General features: G+C 39.9%; 1 protein-coding gene across 3 annotated transcripts in view; it reads left to right on the forward strand.

Annotated features, from left to right (window-relative positions):
- ERAP2 (endoplasmic reticulum aminopeptidase 2) overlaps positions 1 to 13,296 on the forward strand; it is a 38,193-nt gene extending 24,897 nt beyond the window's left edge. For 2 of the 3 annotated variants that reach the window (XM_036310308.1, XM_036310307.1), the window contains 7 exons: positions 133 to 316; positions 4,756 to 4,912; positions 5,602 to 5,786; positions 8,710 to 8,871; positions 9,360 to 9,500; positions 11,536 to 11,617; positions 12,689 to 13,296. In XM_036310308.1, coding sequence (XP_036166201.1) covers positions 133 to 316; positions 4,756 to 4,912; positions 5,602 to 5,786; positions 8,710 to 8,871; positions 9,360 to 9,500; positions 11,536 to 11,617; positions 12,689 to 12,832 — 1,055 coding nt within the window. In that variant the 3' untranslated portion in view covers positions 12,833 to 13,296. The remainder of the gene's footprint in view (positions 1 to 132; positions 317 to 4,755; positions 4,913 to 5,601; positions 5,787 to 8,709; positions 8,872 to 9,359; positions 9,501 to 11,535; positions 11,618 to 12,688) is intronic. The other variant, XR_004967675.1, reaches the window with a different exon arrangement.
- The last annotated feature ends 13,300 nt before the right edge of the window (positions 13,297 to 26,596 follow it).

Consider the following 26,596-nt stretch of genomic DNA (forward strand, 5'->3'; position numbering starts at 1 on the left):
TCATAACTCTTCCAAAACTTTGTCTTCTTATTGATTTATTAATAATAGCGTAGAAACTAATTTTTTTGTTTTGGAGATGTTCCTGGCATGTATGCTGATAATGAAATGCCTATGCCAATTTCCTCCTCTCAGATGTTCTGCATTTACCTGAAGATACCAGCTGGGTGAAATTCAATGTGAACTCAAATGGCTACTATATTGTTCACTATGAGGGGCAGGGATGGGACCAATTCATTCAACAGCTGAATCAGAACCACACACTCCTCAGACCTAAGGACAGAACAAGTCTGATCCACGATGCATTCCAGCTAGTAAGGTAATGTAAAATGTTATCTGATTTCACAGGAAATAACTGATTTCAAAATCAAACATTCAGTGTTTTATCATTCATATGATATAGACCTGAACAGAAGCCAAATACTGGCCATTAGGCCAAAGCCTACCCACTGATAAGGTATTTCGGCACACACATGCTTAGATGTTTAATCCACTATTTTAAAATGTGAAGAATTTGATATAAAAATCCTGACTTCTGGAATCTCTTTAACAATGAGAAGATTTGGCAGCTTTGGACCATCATTCTCACAGGGCAACCTTAGAGGAGGGTGCAGTAGGAAGATCCCTGTAGGCCAGGCCTGCACTCTTCCATATGCCCAAGTCCCAGACAGTACACATGAATGACTTGATTCATTCACTTAGGTGAAACCTCTAGGCACTTACGCTTTTAACTCCAGATTTAAAATTCGTTTCTGCCAGTAGCTTGCTATTTCACCAAATACCTATGTAATCTGCTGGACAAAAAGTATAAATATAGTCTTAACCTTTACAATTGTAAATGAGATTTTAGTTTAGTACAATAATCCATTCATTACTTTGCCCAATTAGAGAAATCAATGTAAAATTGGAAGGGAAATAAAGGAAGAATTGGCTTCTTATGTTTATTTCTCTTTAGACTTTCCTGGAACGACAAAGTATTTCCTTTCCTTTCCCATTTATCCTCCACGAATAATATGTAGAAAAAATCAGATCATAAGATGGCCAATGGGAAACAAATGTAGGGATCAGGTGGTGTTGTGCATTGCAACTTTTCCTATTCTGAGAATTACTCATTTTACTTTGTGACATATTATTTCCTTTAAGATGTTTATTTAGGTCAACTTGAGTAAAAACAACCAGCAGGACATTTCTCAGACAAAGCTTCTTCTCCATACAACTGACTTCCTGAGTTAGAAAATAGAGAGGACTGAGTGCTCAATCCTCAGCCCCATGGGTCTCAGGAACATCACAGCATCATAGCACATCGAAGGCTAGGATTAGAAGAAAGCACCATCCTTCATTTGAGTAGATGCATAACAAACTAGTAGGCTATTTCTTGTTAGTTGAAGGTTTGTCTGCTCAAAGGAGAGACTCACAGATTGCATAAAAGTAGATTAAAAATTTAAGACTAGAAAGGATGAAGAATATTGACAATTCAGCAAATGAAGGCCGATCTTTCCATTAGTAGCTAAGTCTTTTTTGCTGTTTCTAACCTATAGCTGTTTGGGTAGCCTAAATTTAGCAGGAAGAACACTATATTTACTGATGCATCAATGGAGAAGCAATGATCTTTTCTTCACTAAATGAACAGGTTAATGAAGTTAATTTAAGAGTACAAATTTTGGTTTAAAACAGACGAATTCAAGTACTACCTTCTCACTTATTGTTTAACATGAGCAAGTTATTTAACTGTGTTAAGCCTAAATTTTCTAGTCTTTAAAACTCCAGATTTAAGTAATAATATCTATTGCACAGGTATTTTGAAGATTGCATACAATAAGGCAGATAAAACACCAACCACAGTACCTGCCCAATAAATGTCAGCTGTTATCATTATTAGTGTTATCTAATATACATTGTTTAAAAGATCATGTGTTGAATAGGAAGAGGAGGTGACAGCATAGAAAAATGCATTTCAAATAATGTGAAGTTGAAAAAATGCGTTTAAAATATGTGTTTGTGTATTGTTATGCTTTTAACTACATAGGGAAAAAATAAGCTAAATGTGGAGAGAGGAAAAAAAAACAAAAAACAAAAAACAAACCCAGAAGGATATATTCCAGTGCTGTTAGTAAATGTGTAGGGTAGTGAAATTTTAAGTATTTCCCCCCCTCTTCACTAATTTCCAATTATTTTGTAAATTTTTATATTACTTTTATAATAATAAAATTAATTGTATAAGGAGGCAATTTAAAACTCTCATAGTAAGTCTAAACATTGTTACTTGCTAGACTCCCTCGGTGATATATATCTCTTCCTTCCCTATTCTATAAAATATCTATTTAAGAGTTAAAGGAAGTAATCAGTGATCACTTTTAGTTTGGAGACAAAATTTGACCCATGAATAGATATGTATTTTAATTGGATTTTCATACTTTATAAACATAATTTAAGACTTTGATCTCATCTGAGTTGAGTGGAATTAAAATGACAATTTTAATTTCCTTACAGAAAAACTATTTGTTTCTCTTAGCCCCGCACCTTAAAAAAAAAATTGCCCCAAATTGCTTCCATAGGAATACGGTTGTATTTCCACAAAAATACCATTTAGCTGAAGCTATATACAATTAAGTAGATACAGATTTTTCCTGTTGGGTTGAAGTGTATGCTTATACATGTGTTTAATCTTTAAGGTAAACAAATATTCAGATAACATTTTGTGCAGATGGTGAGGAGCCGGATTTTTATTAAACAACTAGAGGCCCGGTGCATGAATTTGTGCACTCGGGGGTGGGGTGGAGGAACCGTGAGAGGTTGGCCGGTGGCTCCGAGGAGAGAGCCAGCCCTCAGACCCCTGGGAAAGGGGCCGCATCCACCGCCACCCACCCCAGTTTCCTGTCCCAGCCCGGGCCTGAAGGCCCCAGGCAGGGTCCAGAGAGGAGGTGACAAATGCTGGGCTGGGGTGTGGAAGGAACAGACACCAGATGCTGACATCACCCTGCCACTGCGTGGTTCCCCACCTTCCCCTCTCCTCCCTTCCTCATCGCCCTGTTGTCACTATGGCAGGTGGGCGGCCTCTGGGGAAGGGAGAGGATGGAAGTGAGGCAAACCCTTGTGTCAAGGGCTGACTTTCAATAGATCACAGAGAGGGAGCTGCTCTGCTATGTACAAAACCCTGACCCAGAAGCAGGTCTCTATGAATGGTTTAGCACCAGGGGCCGATGGGGGCTGGCCGGCTGAGGGGAAGGTCAGTGGGAGGTTGGCCGGCTGCAGGAGGTTGGCTGTGGGAGTTCACTGACCACTAGGGGGCAGCTCCTGCATTGAGCATCTGCCCCTTGGTGGTCAGTGTGAATCATAGCAACTGGTCGACTGATCTTCCAGTCATTCCAGTCATTTGGTCGTAAGGGTCACTTAGGCTTTTATATATATACATTACTGTATAAAAAGAAAAGGAATCTCTTAAATGAATATTAAGATTTTTTTTAATGTAGGCATATAAAAAGTTTTCTAATAATGGTATTTGTCTTAGTGAAAAATAAAGTAGTCTTGGCCAAAAGTCTTGGCCATAAAGGATTAATATAAAGTAATTTTTTATGTGTTAAACATTCTTTATAAAACTGTGATCATAGAAAATAATAGCCAGTTTCTTTCTATTGCTGATGCTCAAGGGTATGAACTGCACTCTGTATGATGATGCTTATACATGTTAAAAGGAATAATGACATTATGTGCATTTGTGTTTTATAAAATACAGCAGACTATATGGTCCAGCCCTCTGTCTTTAGACAAAAATTTGGGGAAACTTTCCATTAGTTTATTTAAAGCAGCATGTCAGAAGAGTGAAGTCACAACAGAAGTTGGTTCTCTTTAATTTCATTTCTTTCTAGTTTCAGTTCCCTCTTTTTAGATCAGAATTTAAAAATCTTAAAACCCAAAGGATGTAGGGCATTATGTTAATGAAAAATTCAACAGCCATCCTTTGTTCTTAAATCTTTTTTACCATCTCGAACTGTTTTGCTAAGTCTGGGAGTCTGATGCTGGCAAGAATGGGGTACAGACCCCGTGGGCACACAAGTCCTCTCAGAAACACAGGTGAGAACCACTTCACAGAAGTGCCATTGCAGTGATGTATTTCCTCATGGGAGAGACCCTACCACTTTGGTATTCAGAATAATAGTTTTGCTGTTGTTGTTTTTATCATTAAAAGAAAGTATAGAGAAGTTATATAACTTTAGAATCTAAATAGATTATAATATAAGCTGGAAATACTTGTTTTGCAATAATAATTACTGCTTCTCTGTTAGGCTCTAGGAAGAACATCAAAAAAAGAAAAGTCCTGACATCTGTCCTCAAAGTTCCAAATTCACTTGGAGGAACAAGTTAAAGCCACAAATTAAACAATGAGAGAATGACATAACATATGAACACTTTGATGTTATTTGGTACTAGATATTAATGTTAGCTAGTATTTATTTCATTTATAATGCTCCTACTATATGCTAAGCATTATTCTAAGTGCTTTCCATATATTAACTTATTTAATCCTTACAACAATAAAAGAAGATACTATTGTTCCCTCCCCCATTGTATAAGGAAGGCAATTGAATCCCAGAGAGGTTAGGTAATTTTTCCAAGATCACACAGCTAGTGAGTGGCCCAGCTAGGATTTAAACCAAATGGACCGGCTATAATGAACTTCTGTTATGGCTCTCTATATCATGGTTAATATTAAGAACTGAAAGATATACACAAACCACCGACATTTGTTTTATTTCTCAGTGCAGGAAGGTTGACCCTAGATAAAGCTCTCGACCTGACCCGCTATCTCCAACATGAAACAAGCAGCCTTGCACTCCTCAAAGGTCTGGGATACTTAGAAATGTTTTACCACATGATAGACAGAAGGAATATCTCAGATGTCACTGAAAACCTCAAGGTTTGTATGACGTTTGGAAAATTCATTAAGTAAATACACAGTGTCTGGAGCAGGGGTCCTCAAGTTATGGTCCGCGGGCCACATGCAAATACAAATATTGTATTTGTTCCCATTTTGTTTTTTTACTTCAAAGTAAGATATGTGCAGTGTGCATAGGCATTTGTTCATAGTTTTTTTAAACTATAGTCCGGCCCTCCAACGGTCTGAGGGACAGTGAACTGGCCCCCTGTTTAAAAAGTTTGAGGACTCCTGGCCTGGAGGATCAGTGAGACTTGGTCTGTTTTGTGTGGACTCTTGGGGTTAAATTTTTGAGAAGCTGAGGACACTGGCTGATCGCACAGTTAACACCACAGTGCCTGATGGGTGGATGCCCCTTCTTTCTTGTCATCACCATTCTAAGAGTCGTACCAGGATCATGAGCAAAACATCCCTCCCAAGGTGATTTTATCTCATATCAACTGATAGTTTCCTCTCAAAGAGGAAATTAAATCATATTTTTAATGGAGAAGCGAACTTTGTTTCTTAAGTATGGTGAGTTGGAGCCAGAAAAAAAGAGAAGAGAAATGTAAGTAGTTCTGTGTTTTGGGAAAGGTCCATGCAGATAGTTTAGCGTTGAGCCTTTAGATGGGTCAGAGCTGTGTTAAGAACTAAATTTAGCCTCTCTGTAAACCATCCTGTGCTTTCTGCAGCATTACCTTCTCCGGTATTTCAAGCCAGTGATTGACACGCAGAGCTGGAGCGACGAGGGCTCCGTCTGGGACAGTATGCTCCGCTCCGCCCTGTTGAAGCTGGCCTGTGACCTGAACCATGCTCCTTGCATTCAGAAGGCAACTGACCTCTTCTCTCAGTGGATGGAATCCAGTGGGAAATTAAAGTAGATCTAGACTTCTGTCCTATTCTTTGTTTCTTCCACTTAAAAAATATATTTTGTTATTGATTTCAGAGAAGAAAGGAGAGGGAGAGAGAGAGAGAGAGAGAGAGAGAGAGAGAGAGAGAGAGAGAGAGAGAGAGAGAGAGAGAGAGAGAGAGAGACATTAATAATGAGAGAGAATCAAGCCCCTCACCCCCCGCCACTGGGGATGGAGCTCACAACCCAGGCATGTGCCCTGACTGGGAATCGAACCATAATCTCCTGGTTCATAGGTCAATGCTCAACCACTGAGCCATGCCAGCCAAGCCAGGTTGTCCCTTCCACTAATGTAAAAGTCTTTGATCATGCAGAACAATAGAGCTAAAACCTTTTAGTAAAGATAGAAAAAAACATGCTTGGAATTATATACTCTCGTTTCATGCTCTCACATAGTAAGTGGTCAATAGATTTTGTGGAAAGTGAGGTTTAAGTCTCTATAGGGGAGAGCAAAATAAACATTGACATGGTACCAGCAAGATAGCCAGACTGTGGAAGCAGAGGGACACCCATCTCCAAAAATGGTGCCCTTTAAAGATAAAAAGCAATGTAAAATGTACATGCAATTGAAACCTCAGTGATCATTTGAGGAATCTTGTGAAAGAAAAGGGGGGGTGCCTTTTAAAAAACGTGTTTACTTCCTCACTAACCAATACCACAGTCCAAGCCTTGGCCCCAAGTTTCCACCTGGATGGGAAACTAATGAATTGAGCCATTTAAAGAATGTACATGGTAGCAAAATTGATTCCATGGTTAGTGGAAATGAGAAAGATGCCCGTGATCAAGTGGATTATATTGCACTTCAATTATATGGCTGCAACTCATAGGCACTAACGGACTCTGCCTGCGATCATTTCAATGCCAGCCTTGATTTCTGACCAACACTTGATTTTATATTGTTATTGTTAAAACTCTGACTCTGGAGTTGGATGTTTTAAGAAATCAAATCTTTATGTAAATTAAAGGAGATTCATTTTTTTAAAAAATAGAAGAAAAAATTCACCATTTTAGTACCATGTAATGAAATGATGTCATTTTTTCCTGTATAAAATTGCTATGATATACTACCATAACTTTTCTCCACGTAACTAAATCTCAGCAAGTTTTTGAAATATTTTCTTGAATTATTCCTTTTCAAAAATATATTTTTTTATTGATTTCAGAAAGGAAGGGAGAGGGAGATAGAAACATCAATGATGAGAGAGAATCATTGATTGGCTGCCTCCTGCACGCCCCACACTGGGGATGGAGCCTGCAACCTGGGCATGTGCCCTGACCAGGAATCGAACCATGACCTCCTGGTTCATAGGTCAACACACAACCACTGAGCCAAGCCGGCTGGGCAAATTATTCCTTAAAAAAAAAGCAATTCCAGTTTTCTCCTTTTGAGACTTTTCTGCTCTTTTTGATTTAATCCTAAAATCTTTAGCTCTATTTTTCTCTTCTTTTTGATTGGTTGTTATGAGTAAGGCTAAAATGTAAGCATCCTGCTGCCCCATAACATAATAGAATACTATTGTGTTTATGCTAGGCATAAGAGGGATGACCTCACTCACATAACCCAGGTACAAGAGATATGATGGTTCCACATGTTGAGTAGGATGCTATGCCTGTGAAAATATTCTGGGTAAAGCTCATTTATGCTTAGAATCAAGAACACATAATTAAATTTTGTAGGGTTTGTTTTTTGGGGTTTTTTTTCTAAACTTTAAGACCATTAGTATTAATCCTAATGACGAATTCCCTATATAGATTAATTAATTAATTTATTTATTTATTCATTCATTCATGAATAAAAAATATAATACTTTGCATTTCACCTATGTGCCAGGCACGGCTGTAAGTGTTAAGGACAGAGTAGTGGACACAACTACTATGTGTCCCATCTACAAGGAACTTAAAATGAATTCATTACCAATTTTCATAAAATTATACAGACAAGTGCACTAGAATCATAGCAATATGGTTTGGAATTTAATTACTTAATCTTTGTTTTATGATTCAAATGGCACTTGGGATATTGAAGTATGTCAAGTGGAAATTCCACAAGCATTAGAATCACAGGTTTAAAACTTATCTCCAAAATAGCTAGTTATGTCATCTTTAAGCAAGCTATTTAACCTTTCTAAGCTTATTTCCACTTTTTAAAAATTAGGATCACCATCTCACTGGGTCGCTTTGACAGTTATAGAAAGTGTACAAAGACTAGTGCAATCTCTACTATATGGTTGCTGTGTGATAAATGCAAATTTCCAGCCTCATCCCAGCATCTCTGTGTTGTGGTTTTTCCAAGCCATCACTATGAATATCAGATATTATTGATCTAACTATTTTTGGAATTAAAAATCATAGAATGAATTAAAGTTAAAACTAGTTAATATCCCATAGGATAATAAAACCCCAAAAGTATAGTGTCTTCTTTAGGTGGATAGAAAATAATATTATTGCATCTGATCACTTTTACAGAATTGTAAAATGACCCCCAGATAGGCCTATTAGAATACACTCTTAATGTGACTTCAAAGCAGCAAGTAATCATATTTATAAAAATTATATAGCACCAATACAGGTTATTAATGACAGAATTCAGTATAAACCAGTGCTCTTATATTTCAGAAATCATCTCTTTAATTTATTCATTCCTCTGTGCAGGTTAAAATTTTATGATTATTTTTCCTGCTAACATTTTATTATCAGTAGGAAAACACACAAATAATCTGCAAAGTAAAATTACATAAAATAATTTTATAAAAGTTTGGCAGAAAAAAAGGTTTAGTATCCTAGTTACTGGGAATAAGTCAGGGGTGATTCTGTTATAGCAATTTTAAATCATAAGAAAAAATTTTCTTTCATAAAGCTTTTTTCTTTATCTTTGTGCTTAATATCGCAGTATCCCAACAGATGTTTTAAAGATTGTGTATTCCGTGGGTGCTCAGACAACACCAGGATGGAATTACCTTTTGGAGCAATATGAACTGTCAATGTCAGGTGCTGAAAAAAACAAAATTCTGTATGCATTGTCAACCAGCAAACACCAGGAAAAGTTAATGAAGTAAGTGCATTACTTTAACTAAGTTGTTAAAAGTAAACTGATACAAATTTAGTGAAGTCACTAAAATTTTAGCCACCAATTTCAAAGGCATATGTTAATTAAGTCAGGATTTTAATTGCTTTGACTTAAAAAAACATATTGTCAAAATGTAGATAGCAAAATGTAGTTATTAAACATGTGATTGATATAGTTTTACTTACAGAACCTTGGAGGAAAATTATTACAAAACTACATTCCTGTATATGAGATACTTCAATCTTATCAAAGTTATTTGAAATAATAAGTGAATAAAATTACTGCTAGAAAAAAGTAAAAGTGTAACTAGAACATTAAATATGTTAGCCAGTAGAGAATTTATTAATTTTTTTTGGTCAATTGTTTTTTATCATGCTTCTTTCTCTCCTATTCTCTTAATATATTGGTAGTGTGAGTTAATTATCATTACATAGCACATGCCATGAAAATTCATGTGGTTTTTATTTCTTCAGATTAATTGAACTAGGAATGGAAGGAAAGATTATCAAGACACAGGACTTGGCATCTCTTCTTCATGCAATTGCTAGAAGTCCAGAGGGACAGAAATTAGCCTGGAATTTTGTAAGAGAAAATTGGACCCATATCCTAAAAAAGTTGGTATTGGCTTATCTCCATTGTGTGTTCTTTCACCCAGCTGTCTCAGTTGCCTAACACCAATTGTAATCGAGTGTCCCCCAAAGCGTATAAATGATTCCATTTCACACAAATGGTTCAATGAAGTCTATTGGGTTTAAAACTAACTAGCACAAATTACTCTGTCCAGGTGTAAGGGAGAGGAATGAGCAGAAGAGAATGGGAAACAGATTTCTCTTATTCATCCCAGGCAAAGAATTGCTGGGAGCGAATACTAGTTGAGTTAAATCCAGTCATCAGCCTCATTCCCCCAACTCCTGGCTGTCGCACCAGCCCAGAGGACTTCAGTGAATCTGTATATTGTGCATCAGACATATTTGGCTTGCTTTTCGTTCTGGGGGAATTTTGATGAGAGCTAATCCCCACCCTCAGTTCACCTGTAAAGGCGGCACAGCAGGGAATGTAGAGTGGCTGAAAGAAATCTGATTAGAAGTGTTTTGGATTGGTTCTGTGTCTATTCTGGGGCTTCGATTTTTGGGAGAACCAGAGCTCACTCCAGTATGCTCCTGGGCCTAGCATATTCCCAGGGTTGGTGGGGGGCTCGGGGGACACACAGTAATAATTACATTTCATAGGAATGTACAGAATGGCATTGCTTCCTCTCACAACAAGCCCCCTGCTAAGCTGCTCAGCCATTTCCTCACCCACATCCAAAATGTCACTTATGAAATACTGCAAGGAAAATACTCAGTATGAAAGAGCTGTGGAATTTTCTCTGTTTTAAGATAAACAGTGTCAGTTAGCGTCTCTGATGTCAGTTACCCCCAGTTCCTCTTATCTGTCATTTCTTAGCCATAAAAGACGCAGAGTCCTCACAGCTATGCGTAAGCAAAAAGTCCTTTTTACACCCTTCTCCCAGACCTTCAAGGGAGGGGTTGACATCCACCTGAAACCAAACAGTTAGAAAATGCTGGGGGGAAAAGTGTTTCCATAAAAACCCTATTGGAACCATTGGTTGGGTTGTTCGCATGACTGTCAGTTCCCTCTTGAAATGATCAGACTTGTTCTGCAATGCTGTAGATTTCCTTTGTAACTGGAAATTATCCTCCTGCCTGACCATGTGCAGAGCCTAGACTTGGAACCGTTTCTTAGATGTATCTGTGCTCTGCTTTCCAGCATGAATCCCTTCGACCTGTGGTATGAATTCTCTGTATAAGACACCAGCTGAAGGATGCAGTCTGTGGCTGCAAATGAGAGCTCAACCAAGTAACATTGCCCTAATAAATACAATGTTTAAGCACAGTGGTATCCAAAAATTGGCTGGGGAAGTAAGATAATACATTGGAGTGCAAGAAGAAAATATTACCACATATATTATTTATTATGCCATTTAAATTTTATTTTGTTGGCCTTTGGTGCATCTAACTCATATATAAAATGTAATTTGGGAAGTTATTGGTCCAAGAACCTTTACTGATGGGGTGCATAGCCAAAAAAAAGAAATGTAGAGAATGCTGCTTTAAACATAAATTTAAATATAAGCATTGCTGAATATGATAGTCATATTTCCTAAAATAGCTTTATCTACATTAAAACAAATTTTTATTGATTTTAGAGAGAGAGAAAGGGAGAGGGAGGGAGAGAGAGAGAAACATTGATGTGAGAATGAAACATCGATCAATTGTTTCCCACATGCCCCACCTCCCCCCCCACCCTCCCCCAGAAAGCACATACACTGGGGAATTGGCAACCTGGGTATGTACCCCGACCTGCAATTGAGCCCGAGACCTTCGGTATGCAGACGGCACTCTAATCAACTGAGCTACGCTGTCCAGGACAGCTTTATCTACATTTTAATTTTATGGTCAAATTTGATAAATTTCATACCTTGGGGATTTTACTGGGTGAATATCAGTTATTCTTATGGTAATTAATACTGCCTATTGTAAGTATACAAGCTTATCATATAGCTATTAATGTTATACATTTAAAAAGTGTATGATATAATAAACATAAGGCCAGTATTTCTATTACTTAAATTGCTTTTATTTTCAGATTTGGCTTGGGCTCATTTGATGTGAGAATAATCATCTCTGGCACAACGTCTCACTTTTCTTCCAAGGATGAGTTACAAGAGGTTTGTTACTATTGCTACCAATCTATATATATAGAAGCCTAATATGCTAATTGTCCCTCCAACCATTTGACCATTTGACCAGAAGCTATGATGCACCCTGACCACCAGGGGGCAGATGCTCTGACTGGTAGGTTAGCTTGCTGCTGGGGTCTAGCAGATCCGGACTGGGCAAGAGGGGCCGGGGTCCCTCCCTGGCCCTGATCATGCACCGGTGGTGTCCCTTGGCATGGCCTGCACCCTCTCGCAATTTGGGACACCTTGGGGGATGTCGGAGAGCCAGTTTTGGCCTGATCCCCACAGACCAGGCCAAGGGACCCCACTGGTGCACGAATCCATGCACCAGGCCTCTAGTTTAAAAATAAATGTTCAAGTGGTGGAATTGAAAGTAAACAGGTACAATCTTGTTTGGAGTTCTCATTTTATTAAAAGAAAATAATTTATTTTTCCAATGTCATGTAGCAAGTAAATGGAAGGCAAAGGACTAGAACCTAGAACATTTTAAAATACATAGCATTCAAAATGAAAATTACCCTTGAGAGATGAGTCCTTTTGTGTTATTTTGTTCATTATTGTATCATCATGAATGATTATATTGAAGTTTGAAAGAGTTCTTAAAGGTTTGTAACAACTCCTATTGTTGGCAGTTCTACTTGTCTTTTTTTTTTTTTTTAAGCATTCTGGTGTTTTACATCTTCTTTCCACAATAAATCCTGAATTTATTTACAGTTTAAGCAAACTCAGAATTCTAGAACTTAATCCAGCTCACTACAAACTCAATGACTTGGCTTAATCACAACTTTTTACTCACAGTGTGCTCACTTGTAAGATGAGGGTTTATCATTCCTGTCTTTATTTATTGTTTGAAGATAAGTGAAGTACTAACTATGCAAAAAAAAAGAAAAAAGAAAAAGAAAGAAAAAAAGAAAGAAAGAAGAGAAGAAGAAAATAACCTTTTAGAGATTGGCGAAGGAATGCTTGCACCTGTGTCTATAATTCGCAAGCTGTTTGAAACCCTTTGGAAGAGAAAGTGTTTTTTAACCATGTAATTCTTTTCTTGCTTATTTTTTTCAGGTGAAACTGTTCTTTGACTCTCTTAAAGCTCAAGGATTACACCTGGATATTTTTCAAACTGTTCTGGAAACCATATCCAAAAATATTAAGTGGCTGGAGAAGAATCTTCCCACTCTAAGGACTTGGCTACTGGCTAGGACTTAAATGGTCAATACAAAGAGCACATCAGATGCACATTATATCTGCATGAAATTGGCAAAGCTCAAGTCAGAGTTCCAGATATTTTGTCTAAGAAGCATCAAGAAATCAGCCAGCACAGCTGCTTGTTCTAAGCTATGGTCCCTCGTGGACCAGTGAATGACATTAAAGGTAGGGTAAGGCCAGTTCAGTAGCCTTTTTAAAAGTAAACTCTCTGAATAATGAAGATATGGGGAGATACAGATATAGACATATAGATATTCCTGTAATAGTTTAGCTGCAACACAAACTATCTACATTGCCTCACATTGTGCCACGCTTTTGTTGCTTTGCTGCTTTTTAACCTTGCCTAGTATCCTGGAGTTTACCCAACCAATTTACTTCCAGGGAAACACAGCCGATCCATGAAGTAAATCTCTCATTTGCATCCTGCTATCTCCCACTCTCCCTGTTCTTGAACTTACCCTGATGCCGGGGTCCAACCCCAGCAGGTCCAGGGGTTCCCAAAGGCGCAGACGCAGTCGGTGAAGAAGGAAGGGCACGGAGACAGTGTTCAGCTGATCATCATAGCCGGGTTCTCTTGTCAGGATCTCCAGTGAAGTTCACCAGGTTCTCCAGGTTCTCCAGTGAAGTTCTGGTTAGGAGCTCCAGCCAAGTTCTGTCACCAGGTTCTAGTCAGGTTCTCTTGCCAGTTTCTGTAGTCAGGTTCAGTCCAGGATCTTTTGCCATGTTCTCTCGCTAGGTTCTGTCTCTAGGTTCTGAGGCCAGTTTCTGTCCAGGATCTTTTGCCATGTTCTCTCCAGCGAAGTTCTTCTGTCTCTAGAGAACGTTCTGTGTAGGTTCTGTGCCTAGGTTCTGTCTCTCCTGGTTCTGTATTCTAAGTTCTGTGTTCTAAGTTCTGTCTCTTGCTGACTAGTTACAACTGTATTTATACCAGTTGATTCAATCCTATCAATCTCTATTACAAAGGTTAGGGCGTTTCTTATCTCCATTCCAGGGAGTAAAGATTATGTAGCTTAAGCATGATTGTTCATAGTTAAAGTGATTAATTACCCGCCTGGCACTTAGTTAAGAGGTTTTATTCCCTCCCTAACTTCAGGGGAAAATCCCTACCTGGGGAAACACCCTTTCTCAGAGACCTTGGTTAAAACACATAGTGCCAAGAAGGTGAGCAAACATATTAAGAACAGTATGCCATATATGCCAGGTCCCTTGAAACAGCAAGCATGGACCGGCTCCCGGCACCCTGAGTAGTTTAATTATTACCATTTATGGAAAATCTGAATCAAATATAAAGCAAATATCAGGATAACAGAGCCTCTGTCACCAAATCTCAGATTATTAGAAACGAGATGTCAGAGTTTATCCAGGAGGCCAGGAGGGCCTCTTGGCTTGAGCCTCACATTCATGAAGAGCCTCAGAATAACCTTTTGAGGTCATCTCCAAAGGAGGTAAAATCTATAGTCACAGAGATATAGGAGAGAAAGACTATACCACACCACTTTAATCCATACACTGTTGCATTTTTTATAAATCTTTTGAAATTTGCAGAATTAGATTATATTGTATATATTTGGGTTAAATAGTGGTTTAATGTAAATATTTAAATGCATCATATTTTTGTAACCCAATTTTAGTATTTCCTCATGTTTTAAGGGAACCTCTTGATCTCTGAAATGCTTTTCTAAATGCTTCTCTGAATTGTTTGAATAAGATATTTGGAATAAAGAAAACACCCCTCTACATCCAGGCAGTACATTTAATAAATTAATGATCCCACATATGAATCAGTTTGAGGTATAAATAAGTTATAAAAAGTTGTGAATAAATACACCAATGATTAATTTGTCTGGGTTATTAAGGGAAGCTGGGGTAATGGGGCTGGGGTCAGTTGGGGGTATTATCCAACCCCTTTTGGAGTGATATCATAAAGTCTATAACCTTTCTCAGTCAGAGACAGAATACAGTTTGGATGGACCGTGGGCATGACCCAATACACGTTTTGTTAAGATTGTTTTCAAATAATTTCTTAGAATCTTTGAAGCATCTTGACTATAGATTTGACCTGAGCAAAGAGCACATCAGATGCACATTACATCTGCATGAAATTGGCAAAGTTCAAGTCAGAGTTCCACCAAGGTTCAAGGTTCCACCACAATCTGTATAACATCTTGGTGATATCCCTCTGGAATTATACAGACTTTTGCTTAAGGAAACTGAAAGAGTAAAGACAATTTTTTTTCCACCACAACAATATATAAATTAAGTAGTGAAATGTATATGAGTTTTGGTAGAACTGTGCCATCAACATTTCCATAAATAATTAAAGTTCCTTCTTTTGCACAATACTTTATCTATATAATAAAAGGCTAATATGCAAATAGACTGAACGGCGGAACAACTGAACAATCTAACAACTGGTTGCTATGATGTGTGCTGACCACCAGGGGGCGTGTGTGGAACATGGCGGGCATTGGCCATGGCAGGATGGTGTAGCAGGTGAATGGGGGCACCAGACCAAGGCGGGGCACTGGTCGCTGTCATCGGGGTGAGCCTCTGGTAATTAAATTCTTTGCTCCCATGCGCCACGGCCCTGCCCAGTGCTTGCACCTGATGCTGGCACTGGCCCTGCTCGCATCTGCAGCTGGCACCAGAGCCACCACTCGCACCTGCTGCCAGTGCCCGGCGCTGGTCCCAATCTCTTGGCGCCATCAGTGGTTGCAAGCGGGGTGATTGGAGCAGCAGCTGCCACTTGCATCGGCTGACAGTGCTGGCCCCACTCGCACCCACTGCTGGCACTGGCCCCAATTGCTTCATGCCTTCAGCAGGTGCGAGCAGGGCCAGTGCCATCAGAGCGTAGGAGCGGTGGCAGCAGGAGCGGGTCTGCCAGCAGACAGGTGACTAGGAAGGGGTGGGGCTGCGGCAGGAGGGGCTGGGTAGGGGCGCAGAGGATGGGCCCAGACCTGCCGCTGTGCCTACCGCAGCCTCATGGCCCACAGTTCCTTTCAGGGTGCACAAATTTGTGCACTGGGCCCCTAGTCCTATCTAATAAAAGAGAAACATGGTAATTAGCCGTACCTCCACTACCCTTCCCATTGGCTAATCAGGGCGATATGCAAATTAACTGCCAGCCAAGATGGCGGCCGGCAGCCAGGCAACTTGAAGCGAACATGAGGCTTGCTTGCTTCAGTGACGGAGGAAACCATTGTTCCCCGCCTGCCTTGCCAACCTCTGAGCTTGCAGTTTGAAACATTGTTACAAATATAGAAGCTAAACAAAACCCCAGTAACCTGCTTTTAGTCAGCTGGGATCTCAGAGCTGGAGTTGAAACAGTGTTTCGATTATAGAACCCAAACAAACCAGATACCTGCTTTCAGCAGCCGAGGCCTCAGAGCTGGAGCCAAGCCTCAGAGCTAAAGCTGGCCCAGAATAAAAAAAAATGAAAAAAAGGAGCAGTTGGGAGCTTCAGTCACCCACCAGTCTGAAAACAGCCCTCAGCCCCTCACCCAGACTTGCCAGGCACCCCAGTGGGGACCCCCACCCTGAAGGGTGTGTGACCAGCTGCAAACAGCCATCATCCCCTCACCCAGGCTGGCCAGGCACCCCAGTGGGGACCCCCACCCTGATCCAGGACACCCTTCAGGGCAAACCAGCCAGACCCCACCCGTGCACCAGGCCTCTATCCTATATAGTAATACGGTAATATGCCTCCCAGCACTGGGATCAGCATGACGGGGCAGCGCCCAAACCCCCTGATCGCCCTGCGGCTCTGTGTGTGACAGGGGGCGAGGCCACAACCTCCCTATCCGCCCTGCTCTGTGTGTGACAGGGTGCAGTGCCCCAACCCGCCCCCGCCCCGGGCCCTGCTCTGTGTGTGACGGGGTAGAGCCATAACCCCCCATTGGCCCTGCCCTGAGTGTGACAGTGGCGGCGCCCCAACCCCCTGATCCGCCCTACTCTGTGGGTGATAGAGGGCAGGGCCCCAACCCCCTTATCCGCCCTGCCCTGAGTGTGACAGGGGGCGGTGCCCCAACTCCCCTATCGGCCCTACTCTGTGCGTGACAGGGGGGAGCTCCCCAACCCCCTGATCGACCCTGCTCTGTGCGTGACAGGGTATGGAGCCCCAACCCCCCTGATGGGCCCTGCTCTGTGAGTGACAGGGGGTAGTGCCCCAACCCCCCTGATGGGCCCTGCTCTGTGCATGACAGGGGGTGGCATCGCAACCTCCCAATCTGCCCTGCTCTGTGCATGACAGGGGGCGGCGCCCCAACTCCCCAATCAGCCCTGCTCTGAGCCCGACCAGGGGCTGTACCTAGGGATTGGGCCCGCCCTCTGCCACCCGGGAGCAGGCCTAAGCCAGCAGGTCCTTATCTCCCAAGGGGTCCCAGACTGCGAGAGGGCACAGGCTGGGCTGAGGGACCACCCCCTCCCCCCCGAGTGCACAAATTTTTGTGCACCAGGCCTCTAGTTTATTATAATTTCCCATGTGTTTGTTTTTTTTTAACTCTCTTTCTTTTAGATTTTTATTTAAGTACATTTATAATTTTTCAGATTATTAAGAATTGAGTACAGAAAGAAGCAATTTTATTATTTAATGAGTATAAACATGAGAATTAATGTATCATTAATATTTTAACAAATAGTTTTTTTTTTAATGTATTGTTCTTACTAGTGTGGTATTTCAAAAGCTTTATGGTGCAGGCCAGACCCCCAATACCAAATAAGACTTGGCTAAAGTTAGTTTTACCCCAAATGAACAAACAAGTTGTGGAAAAGTTATAACATGATGAATAGTTGGTGGAGTGAGCAAACACAGCTTCTCTGTGCCTCCCTGATTCCCCACAGAGCCCCCTGGGAGAATTCTGTGATCTCTGCAACCTTCTCAGAATGAGAAACCTTCCAAATCAGGGGTCCAAGAACCAATAGCTTGTTCCCTTTCAGGTTTTATGTGGGGGAAGTAGGTACTTCAGTCCTCAAGAGTCCAACTCACCACCATGGCAGGAATTTGCCCGTCTCATGTGCACACTTCTGCATTTCATTCCTTGCTGTGTCATTGGGTCTATTTGGGGTTCCAGAGAAGCAAGTCTGGCCAGGAACTATGACTACAAAAGGTCTTGATTTTTCTGAGGGAAATTCCTGGGGTGGAGGTGGGGGGAATGGGTTTTTGTTGTTTTGTTTTGTTTTTGGAGTTAGGGAGGGGTTTATCCCAAACCACAAGGGGGCCCTCCAAATAGTCATAGGAGCTAGTTTTCCACTTGAACATTAATAATATCTACCAAACACAGGTTGTTTAAATGGCCACGTTTTAACTCTGCAGCCCTCCTTTACTTATATTCATTATTGACCTTCTTTCTTCCATTTTACTATGTGTCACCTTGACATTTATAAACGTTAGCCCTAGCCAGTTTGGCTCAGTGGATAGAGTGTCAGTCCTCAGACTGAAGGGTCCCGAGTTTGATTCCAGTCAAGGGCATGTACCTTGGTTACAGGCCGTGTGGGAGGCAAGCAATCAATGTGTCTCTCTCACATCAATGTTTCTCTCTGTCTCGTCCCCTCCCTTTCACTCTCTCTAAAAATCAATGGGAAAATATCCTCGGGTGAGGATTAACAAATATAAAATGAAAAATTATCATAAACTTTAAATCAATCATGTATTATATCGTTTGCTTCCTGAAACCTTAATCTCATCAACATCATGTCTTTGAATTGTAAGGAAGAAAGATGAAAAAGATTACAAAAGACATGGGTTTGTGTGGCTGATAATCTAATATTTTATAAGATAGTGCCAGGCTATTTTTTTGAAAGGGGATGTTAATTCACTTTCTTCTTACTGCTATAATAGTATTCTGTACTTGTCAGTACCAAACGTTAACCTCTTATATCTAGTAATACTAGATGTTTACATAGTTATGCCACTAGTTTCTTTTGATTGGTATCTGCTTAATAAAACTTTTCTATTCTATTACTTTGAATTTTTCTATATCCTTTAGTTTCGGTTGAGTCTTTTATAAACAGAATATACCTGAATTTTGCTTCCTATTATGTTCCCCCACTTGGGCAGGCCCGAGCTTTGTTATCTGTCCCCTCCACTCTCAAAGACATAAAAACTGAAGCTTCAGATATCCTCAAGGTGAATGTTGATTTCAGCCTTCTGTTTACACCTCCGGGTTCCTGCCTTCACTTCATTTCTCATCCATGAGTATTCCTTACTAACTTTGCAGGACATCAATGCATTAAAACAATTTCAAAATATACTTTATTCTACATTTTAAATCATTTTTAACAAGAAGGTCAGCCAGGGTACCTAGTCTAGCATATTCTCAAAAGCCATAATAATTTATTTTCCAATATGCAAATACCTAACACTTTTACATATGAGGCTCCTTAGTATGAAAATTTGTTTGCCATATTGACTGCATAGTATCAATTTCTGATAAATGAGATTGTGGGATGCCTAACACTGTACTATAATTAGGAAGCTAGCCGTGTAAACAGTCATTTAGTCAGAACTTAAGTCAGGAAAATTTTCCAATATTCATAGAGAGAAATGGTTTAGAAAGTCTGAGAAATATAGATTTACTAACAAGATAGAAAAACATTGCTGTTTCGATCACTTCTGCAAACTTTACTTTGCAACTGTAACTTCAAGATCTTTTGCTAATTTGTTCTTTCCCTAAAAACCCTCATCTTCTATCATGTTCCCAGATAAAGAAAAAAAAAAGTTTTCTGTTCTCAGTACATGACTCATTAATTCTCATTTTTAGGTATTTAGACATATGAATTTCCACACTTCAAAGTTCTTGCCTCCCTCTGTGGAATTATGCCATACTTCATTCTTTTAATACATTTCAGGTTCATGCTCCTGTAAGGACTACCCATGTAAACAATCTGGCATATCCCTTTAATCATCCAAACAATACCTCAGTCATAATTACAAATCTCATTTTAAAGTAAACAGAGTAAATTGTCTTAAACAAAAAATACATTAAGGACATTGTGTTTTGAAACCTTATTCCCCTTTAAAATTATTTTCTAGTAAACTGAGTTTGAAAATTCTCACTCCTTTCTAATATGTTGAGTTGGAGTTGAGAAAACGATGGATAGGACATTTTAAAAATTCAAATATGGAAATAAGTGGGATGGGGATAGGGGAACTTTTTCTAAAAAGAAATAATTGTCTCCATGGCATAAGGCTGTTGGCATGTAGACCCAAAGATTAAAAGCAGGAATCTTAAAAGGACAAACAGAACTTGTTAGCATATAAGGGTAAACAGGCAATGATAAGGTCTGGTTTGAAAGAACTATGCACTATCTGTGTCAACCTGACACAGTCCACAGGAGTCAACTCAGACTCAGGGGCTGAATTCGGGTCATTTAAGCAACAGTGAATAAGTTGTTGGTTAATGAAAGAGGGTGGAAAGCATTTAAAGGTTTATATTTGTTTATTTTTGTTCTAAATTGTGCCTTATCTCTATATAGATAGTAGTCATGTTGCTACTGATCAAAGACTTTTGATAGCTAGTGTGGCTCAGTTAGTTGGGTGTTGCCCTGGGCATCCAAAGGTTGCCCATTGCATGCAGGAGGCAGCCAATGTTTTGCTCTCACATAGATGTTTCTCTCTTCCTCTCTCTCTCCCCTCCTCACTCTCTCTCTAGAAAGCAATTTTAAAATCTTTAAAAATAATAAATTTTATGTGTGTGTGTGTGTCTGTTCTATATTCTAGAAAAGCCATTGACAAATAGGAAAAACATATTCTTGTTTCAGATAACTGTTTCTTTGGGAAGCCTAGCTGTTTGTATTTTAAGGCCAAGGAGGAGTATACTGTTGGCTCCTATGTCTCACTTGAGGACCTAGAAAGAAACAACACCTGCTCTGTTGACCTTGCAAATCCAAATTTAAAAAGTGCTGTCTGAAAAACAGATCTCATAGGTTTTGTTTCACAATACATTTCTCCTTATCCAATTGCCTTTTCTTCTACCATTTTATCATTACAGATTCATTCCTTTGGGCTGAGAACGTTAACATATTAAATTACAATTTATTAATCATGCTTTAGTGTGAGTTAAAAAAAAAAATTTGTTTTCTCTATTTGAGAAAAGGGCCTTAACGGAGAGAGAAAAGAGCCTGAGCTGGGGGAGAGGACTTGGGTGGGGGATAGATTCTGGAATGAGGGCAATACCTGGGTCGAACGTTCTGGAGGGTAGTATCTGTCACTTATTCTAGGGTGTGCATGCGGATGGCATTGGACAGATACTTGTTGACTGTGTGCAGCAGCATTTAGAAATGAGGGAGGAAAATAAAAAATGGGACCAGAATAACTCAGAGATAAGCCTACTTGGCAATTTTGCCTCAGGCTGGTCCTGCTAGAACGTGACTGTAGGCTCCTGTGGCATGTCTTGTGCATTATGTGTATAGCTCGTGTGCTTGTCCTGACTGGCCCAATGCCTTGTAAGTGCCTTAAAAGCAAAACTTCAGCTCTCGTTTTGTTTTTTGTTCTCTTTGGTGCTCTGTACACCAAAGGCATGTCGCAAATGTTGCTGATTGACTGACAGCCTGTGCTGGCAGGTATCAGCCAGGGGGAGGGGAAAACATCTGAGTCAGCCCAGAAGCAGCCAAGAATCACAGTCAAGTGTAATTTTCTGCATAAATATTATAGGACTTTCTCATGCTCAAAAACAGACAAAAACCTGAAGGACACATTTTACGGCAATGAACCTTAGACAGGCTTTATTTCAGGATAGATATAAGAAATAAAGGGAAGTGAAAACTGAATCAGTATCTTCAGGAGTGGAATCGTCAAGAATTCCAGCTAGATATCATTTCTAAAAATATCTTTTATTCCTCCTGACTTTTATGCGAGAGGGCCTGTGATTGGTTTTCCTGGCTGGAGCAGAGCCTACCTTCCCTGCCGCTTCCTGGCCCAGTGAGGCCCCACCTGACACAGGGCTTAGGCATCCGCTTGGCACCAAGAACTTGGTTTTCTCAGGACTTCATTATTTTAAACTCTCAGGTTGTAACATGTCGACATTATATAAATTCGTTTGCTCTTGCGTTATACTTTGTGAGTCTAAACTTTTTTGCATGTAATCTACATGACACTGAAAGTTTCACAATTCACATTTAAAAGTACTAGCAAACCCATTTTTACAGCTTATTTTGTGCCAGTCTCTGTTCAAAGTACTTTCAGTGTGTTTATTCATCTTATCCTCACAATAACCCTAAGATGGGGCACTTGTCCTTAGTTTATAAAAGAAAAAATAAAACCCTAGCAGGTTAAGCAATTTACCTAGTCACAGAGATGATGATTTTTAGCATATTCACAGAGTTATATACCTATCACCATGGTCAATTTTAGAACATTTTCATCACCTTAACAAGAAACCTGTACCCATGAGCAGTCACTTCTGTTTCCTCCCTCCCTTCAGTCCTAGGCAACCACTAATCTTTCTGTCTCTATAGATTTGCCTCATCTGGTTATTTCATATAAATGGAATAATACAGTATATGGTCTTCTATAACTGGCTTCTTTGATGAACATTTATGTTGTTTATACTTTGGGGTCATTAGGAATAGTGTTGCATTAACATTCATGCATAAGTTTTTATGTGGACAGAAATTTTGATATATACATAGGAGTGGAATTGCTGGATCCTACAGCAACTCTATGCTTAGCCTTTGGAGGAATTGTCAGACTATTTTCCAGCACAGGTGTGCCATTTTATACTCCCATCAGCAGCGTATAAAGGTTCCAATTTATTTACATCTTTGCCCACATTTATTAGTCTCTGGCTTTTTTATTCTAGCCATCCTATACCTGTGTGTAGCCATACCTTGAAGTGGTACCTCATTGTGGTTTTGATTTGCATTTCCCTCATGGCTAATGATATTGAACATTTTTTTTTCCTGTGTTTATTGGCCATTTATATACTAGTATATTGCTTAGAGAAATGTCTATTCTGATCCTTTGCCCATTTTTTTTTTATTATTTGTCTTCTATTATTGAGTTGTAAGAGTTCTTTATATATTCTAGATACAAATTTCTTGTGAGATAAATGATTTGCAAATGTCATCTGCCATTCTGTGGGTAATTTTTTTTCACTTCTTGATGTTATCCATTGTAGAGAGCACCTGGGAAGGCACATGAACATTTCTTTAATTATTGCCAGCTGAATCCAGTGGCGTCGGCAGAGCCACATCCTGGAAACACACCTTGACAGAGACAGGTGTGTTGTCAGCCTGACCTTCAGCTCAGGCACCAGGCGGTGGGTTTCATTATCTAAATCCAGCCATGCACCAGGAACAAACACGATTATCGGGGCCCACACAGAAGTGACGATCACAAAAAGGTACAAGAATGCACATACTCTCCTTTGTCTTGGGCTTTAGTAAAACTTCCTGGTATTTTGCTGTATAAAACAAATGCGCTATATCGGCTCTGGGTCACTGTCTCTCCATCAGAGGACAGCTGTCCCACCCAGCCCCAGCTTTTTCCTTCTCTCTTTGTGTCTGTCTCTTTCTTTCATTTCCTCAATCCCCAGCAGCCCTACTCAGGAACCGACTGCTCTCTAGCCACGCTGGACACAGAAAAGAGAGAAACATTTACATTTGGCGCCCGGCTCCAGGGACTTGAGTGCAGGGGAACTCTCAAAAGTCTCATTTTGCCATGTTTTTATTTCTCAGTCCATCATTTGAAATTTGGATAAATGAGACATTTCTCACAATTTAGGGATATGTCTGGGATTTCTGTACTCATGAAAAGATAAAGGCTAGATTAAGAGAAATGGCGCACCCCACCCGATTTTGGGTGGCTCTTGAACTGAGCCCCATATCTCTTCACGGATGCTATAGAACAGTGTTTCTCAACCTTCCTAATGCCACGACCCTTGGTTCCTCATGTTGTGGTGACCCCCAATTTCATTGTTACAAGTTGAACATAAAGCATAGTGATTCATCACAAAAACAATATGTAATATATATATGTGTTTTCCGATGGTCTTAGGCAACCCCTGTGAAAGGGTTATTCGACCGCTAAAGGGGTCGTGACCCACAGGTTGAGAACCGCTGCTATAGAATAAACCCAAGACAGTTTTTCTTTAAAGGATGGCAAAAATGACACAAGGAAAATATACAGGCTGGACTTAGGCAAAAAAGATTACTGTTTCCATAATAATGGGTAGCTCTTGAAGAATAATGGTCCGCATTCCAAGGTTGCCTCACAGGTCCTGGGCACTCCTGTTTTTATAAAGGAAAATAAAATAAAATAATAAAGTGACTGAAAGTCAGTAAGTTATCTCTGTTATAGAATTGGCCAAAGAAAATGCCTTGGATAATAATAATTGGCTTTAAAATCTCAAAGTTGTTAAGGCCGGGGTCCCAGGTGCCTGCGGGCTGCCAGGGGTCGGGGGCTGGGGAAGCTGGCCTGGGTTCTGAGTGCCTGCTGGCAGATGGAGGAGGGAAGCATCCCAGGTCCCGGGTCCTGGAGGGAAGCCGGTGCTGGCAGCCGGGGTAAGGAAGGCCTACTCTTGCACGAATTTTCATGCATCGGACCTCTAGTATAATATAAGAAAACTGATTCTAAACTCAGCACTCCTAAACTGCTTTGTCTAAGAAGCAGATCATGGTAGCCCTGTTTTCATTTCCAATGATTTGCTTAGAAGTGTATAAAATACAGTTTTGGCAAATAAAACCTAAAGAGAATTCTAATGGGGCGTTTCTGAGAAAAGTTTCCTCACTCTTAAGAAAGAGACACCAGAGAAAAGGTTCCTCCTTCCTCCCTCGATGCAGCTTTTTTGGCCGCAGGGCACTCAGTCTTTCAGAAAATTGCTCACAGAAGAGACAGAGCGAGAAGCTGAGATCTTGATGAGGCTGGGGAGCTGTGACTGGAGTCTGCCTTATCTCTGGACTTGTCACGTGAGCTGATAAATTTCCTTATTGTTTGAACCAGTTTATCAGCATTTTGCTTTTGTGTTCCAAAGCATCTGAACTCCTATAGAACTATTCTTTCCTGATGACCTTTCACTTTATTTGGCTGAATCTTTTTGCTAATGTCTAAGCTATACAAGAACTCTGTTGGATAATTATTCTGTCTGTTGTTTTTTTAGAGCTCTAAACATTGCTTAATTTGGTATCACTTCAAAAATCACTAATAGATGCTGAGCCTGTATGCTGCAAATGGGTTACAGGGTAATGAGATGCTGACTCCTTTGGTTCTTGGGATGGCTGAGTAGAGTCTGGCATAGCTGGAAACCTCTTAGTGCTCGTCGTGTCCTGGCAGCAAACAGCATCCCCCATTTCTTTAAGAGTCCTGAACAAATATTTTCAAATGTGTACACTGAATGAATGTATTGTTTATTGCTTATTTCAAAATAATTAGAAAGATTATTTAATAATGCTAAACCTGAAGTTGGCAGGGAATATCAAGAAATTAAGTTGGAATATCAATTAACTAATGGAATAGCTGTCTAGTACTAGCCTGAAGTTAGTTGTATTTCTCTTTACTCCATATCTGTCTCACAGATTATTGTCATTGATCCTAATGTCCCTGTGGAAATAGGGAAGCAACAACAAACTTCAGAGCTCTGGTTTAGAACACAGACCCCCTGAGTTCCAGTCAATGTCTGCCACTGGACTGTGAGTAAATCCTCCAACCTATCTAGACTTCAGTTCCCTCACCAGGCAAATTGAGGCTTGGATTAACTCATTCATGGCATACCAATTGCTTTATTTTGATGGGGAAAAAAGTTCCTATATTTATTGATTAGCAAGTTTGTTGCTTTTTTAAAAAATAAATGCTGTTTGTTATTCAGGGAGCTCATATTTCTCTTTTTATGCTATTTATTATGTTATACTTAGCCTTCCAATTTTTTTTGGTTTTTAAATGTTAAATGGTAAAAAGCAAGGATTCTGAAATAGTAAATGGGTATAGTAGATAATGTCTCTCTATTGCCTCTGATAATCAATAGTAACTTCTTAATAATTTAAAGTAGTATGCCCTTAAACTAAAGAGGAAGTTCTGTATGGGAGGATTGAACCATGATGGGTTTCAGTAGTGAAATTGGCTTTATGAAATCAAATGTAAAATGTTATCTAAAAAAGAAAAGCAAAAACCATAATAAAACAAAACAAAATTCATTATTATTTGAGGGGAGGCAGAATCCTGAAACATTTTAAGTTTGTATACTTTTATCTCCAATCCCAAACCCAAACCACAGGTCTTTAAATGCTCCTTATCTCTCTCTCTCTCTCTCTCTCTCTCTCTCTCTCTCTCTCTCTCTCTCTCTCTCTCCTCCCTCCCCCTCTTTCTCCTTCCCTCCTTCCCTCCTTCCCTCCTTCTCCCTCTTGGCAAAGAGAGGATAAAGAAATTATTGTCTCTTTGCCAAAGAAATCACTGAAAGACACGATTATCTACCTATATTTACTAGTGCCACGGTGAAGCATTTTTATTGCAAGTCTCTGCAGAATGAAATATTTGACAAAACTCAGGATAAGGTGTTCCACACTTAAAAGCACGATAGACTCTCACTTATAGGCAAGGTGAGGGGATTTAACAAGCGGTGGAGTTTTAAAATCTCTGATACTAAGTACTGTGGTTGCAAAAATAACTCCAAAGGGATATGACATGACTTTAAATACAGGGGAAAGCCTCTTATCTAAGCAATTACAATGTGTGGGGTACTTTTAACAAAATCTAGCCCTGCATATACTATGTAATATCTGAACACTGATGCACCACCTGGTTCATTTCCTATTTTCAGTTAAGTTCCTTTGGGT

This window comes from Myotis myotis, unplaced genomic scaffold (assembly GCF_014108235.1).
Source record: "Myotis myotis isolate mMyoMyo1 unplaced genomic scaffold, mMyoMyo1.p scaffold_m19_p_5, whole genome shotgun sequence".
In the NCBI taxonomy this organism is placed as follows: domain Eukaryota; kingdom Metazoa; phylum Chordata; class Mammalia; order Chiroptera; family Vespertilionidae; genus Myotis; species Myotis myotis.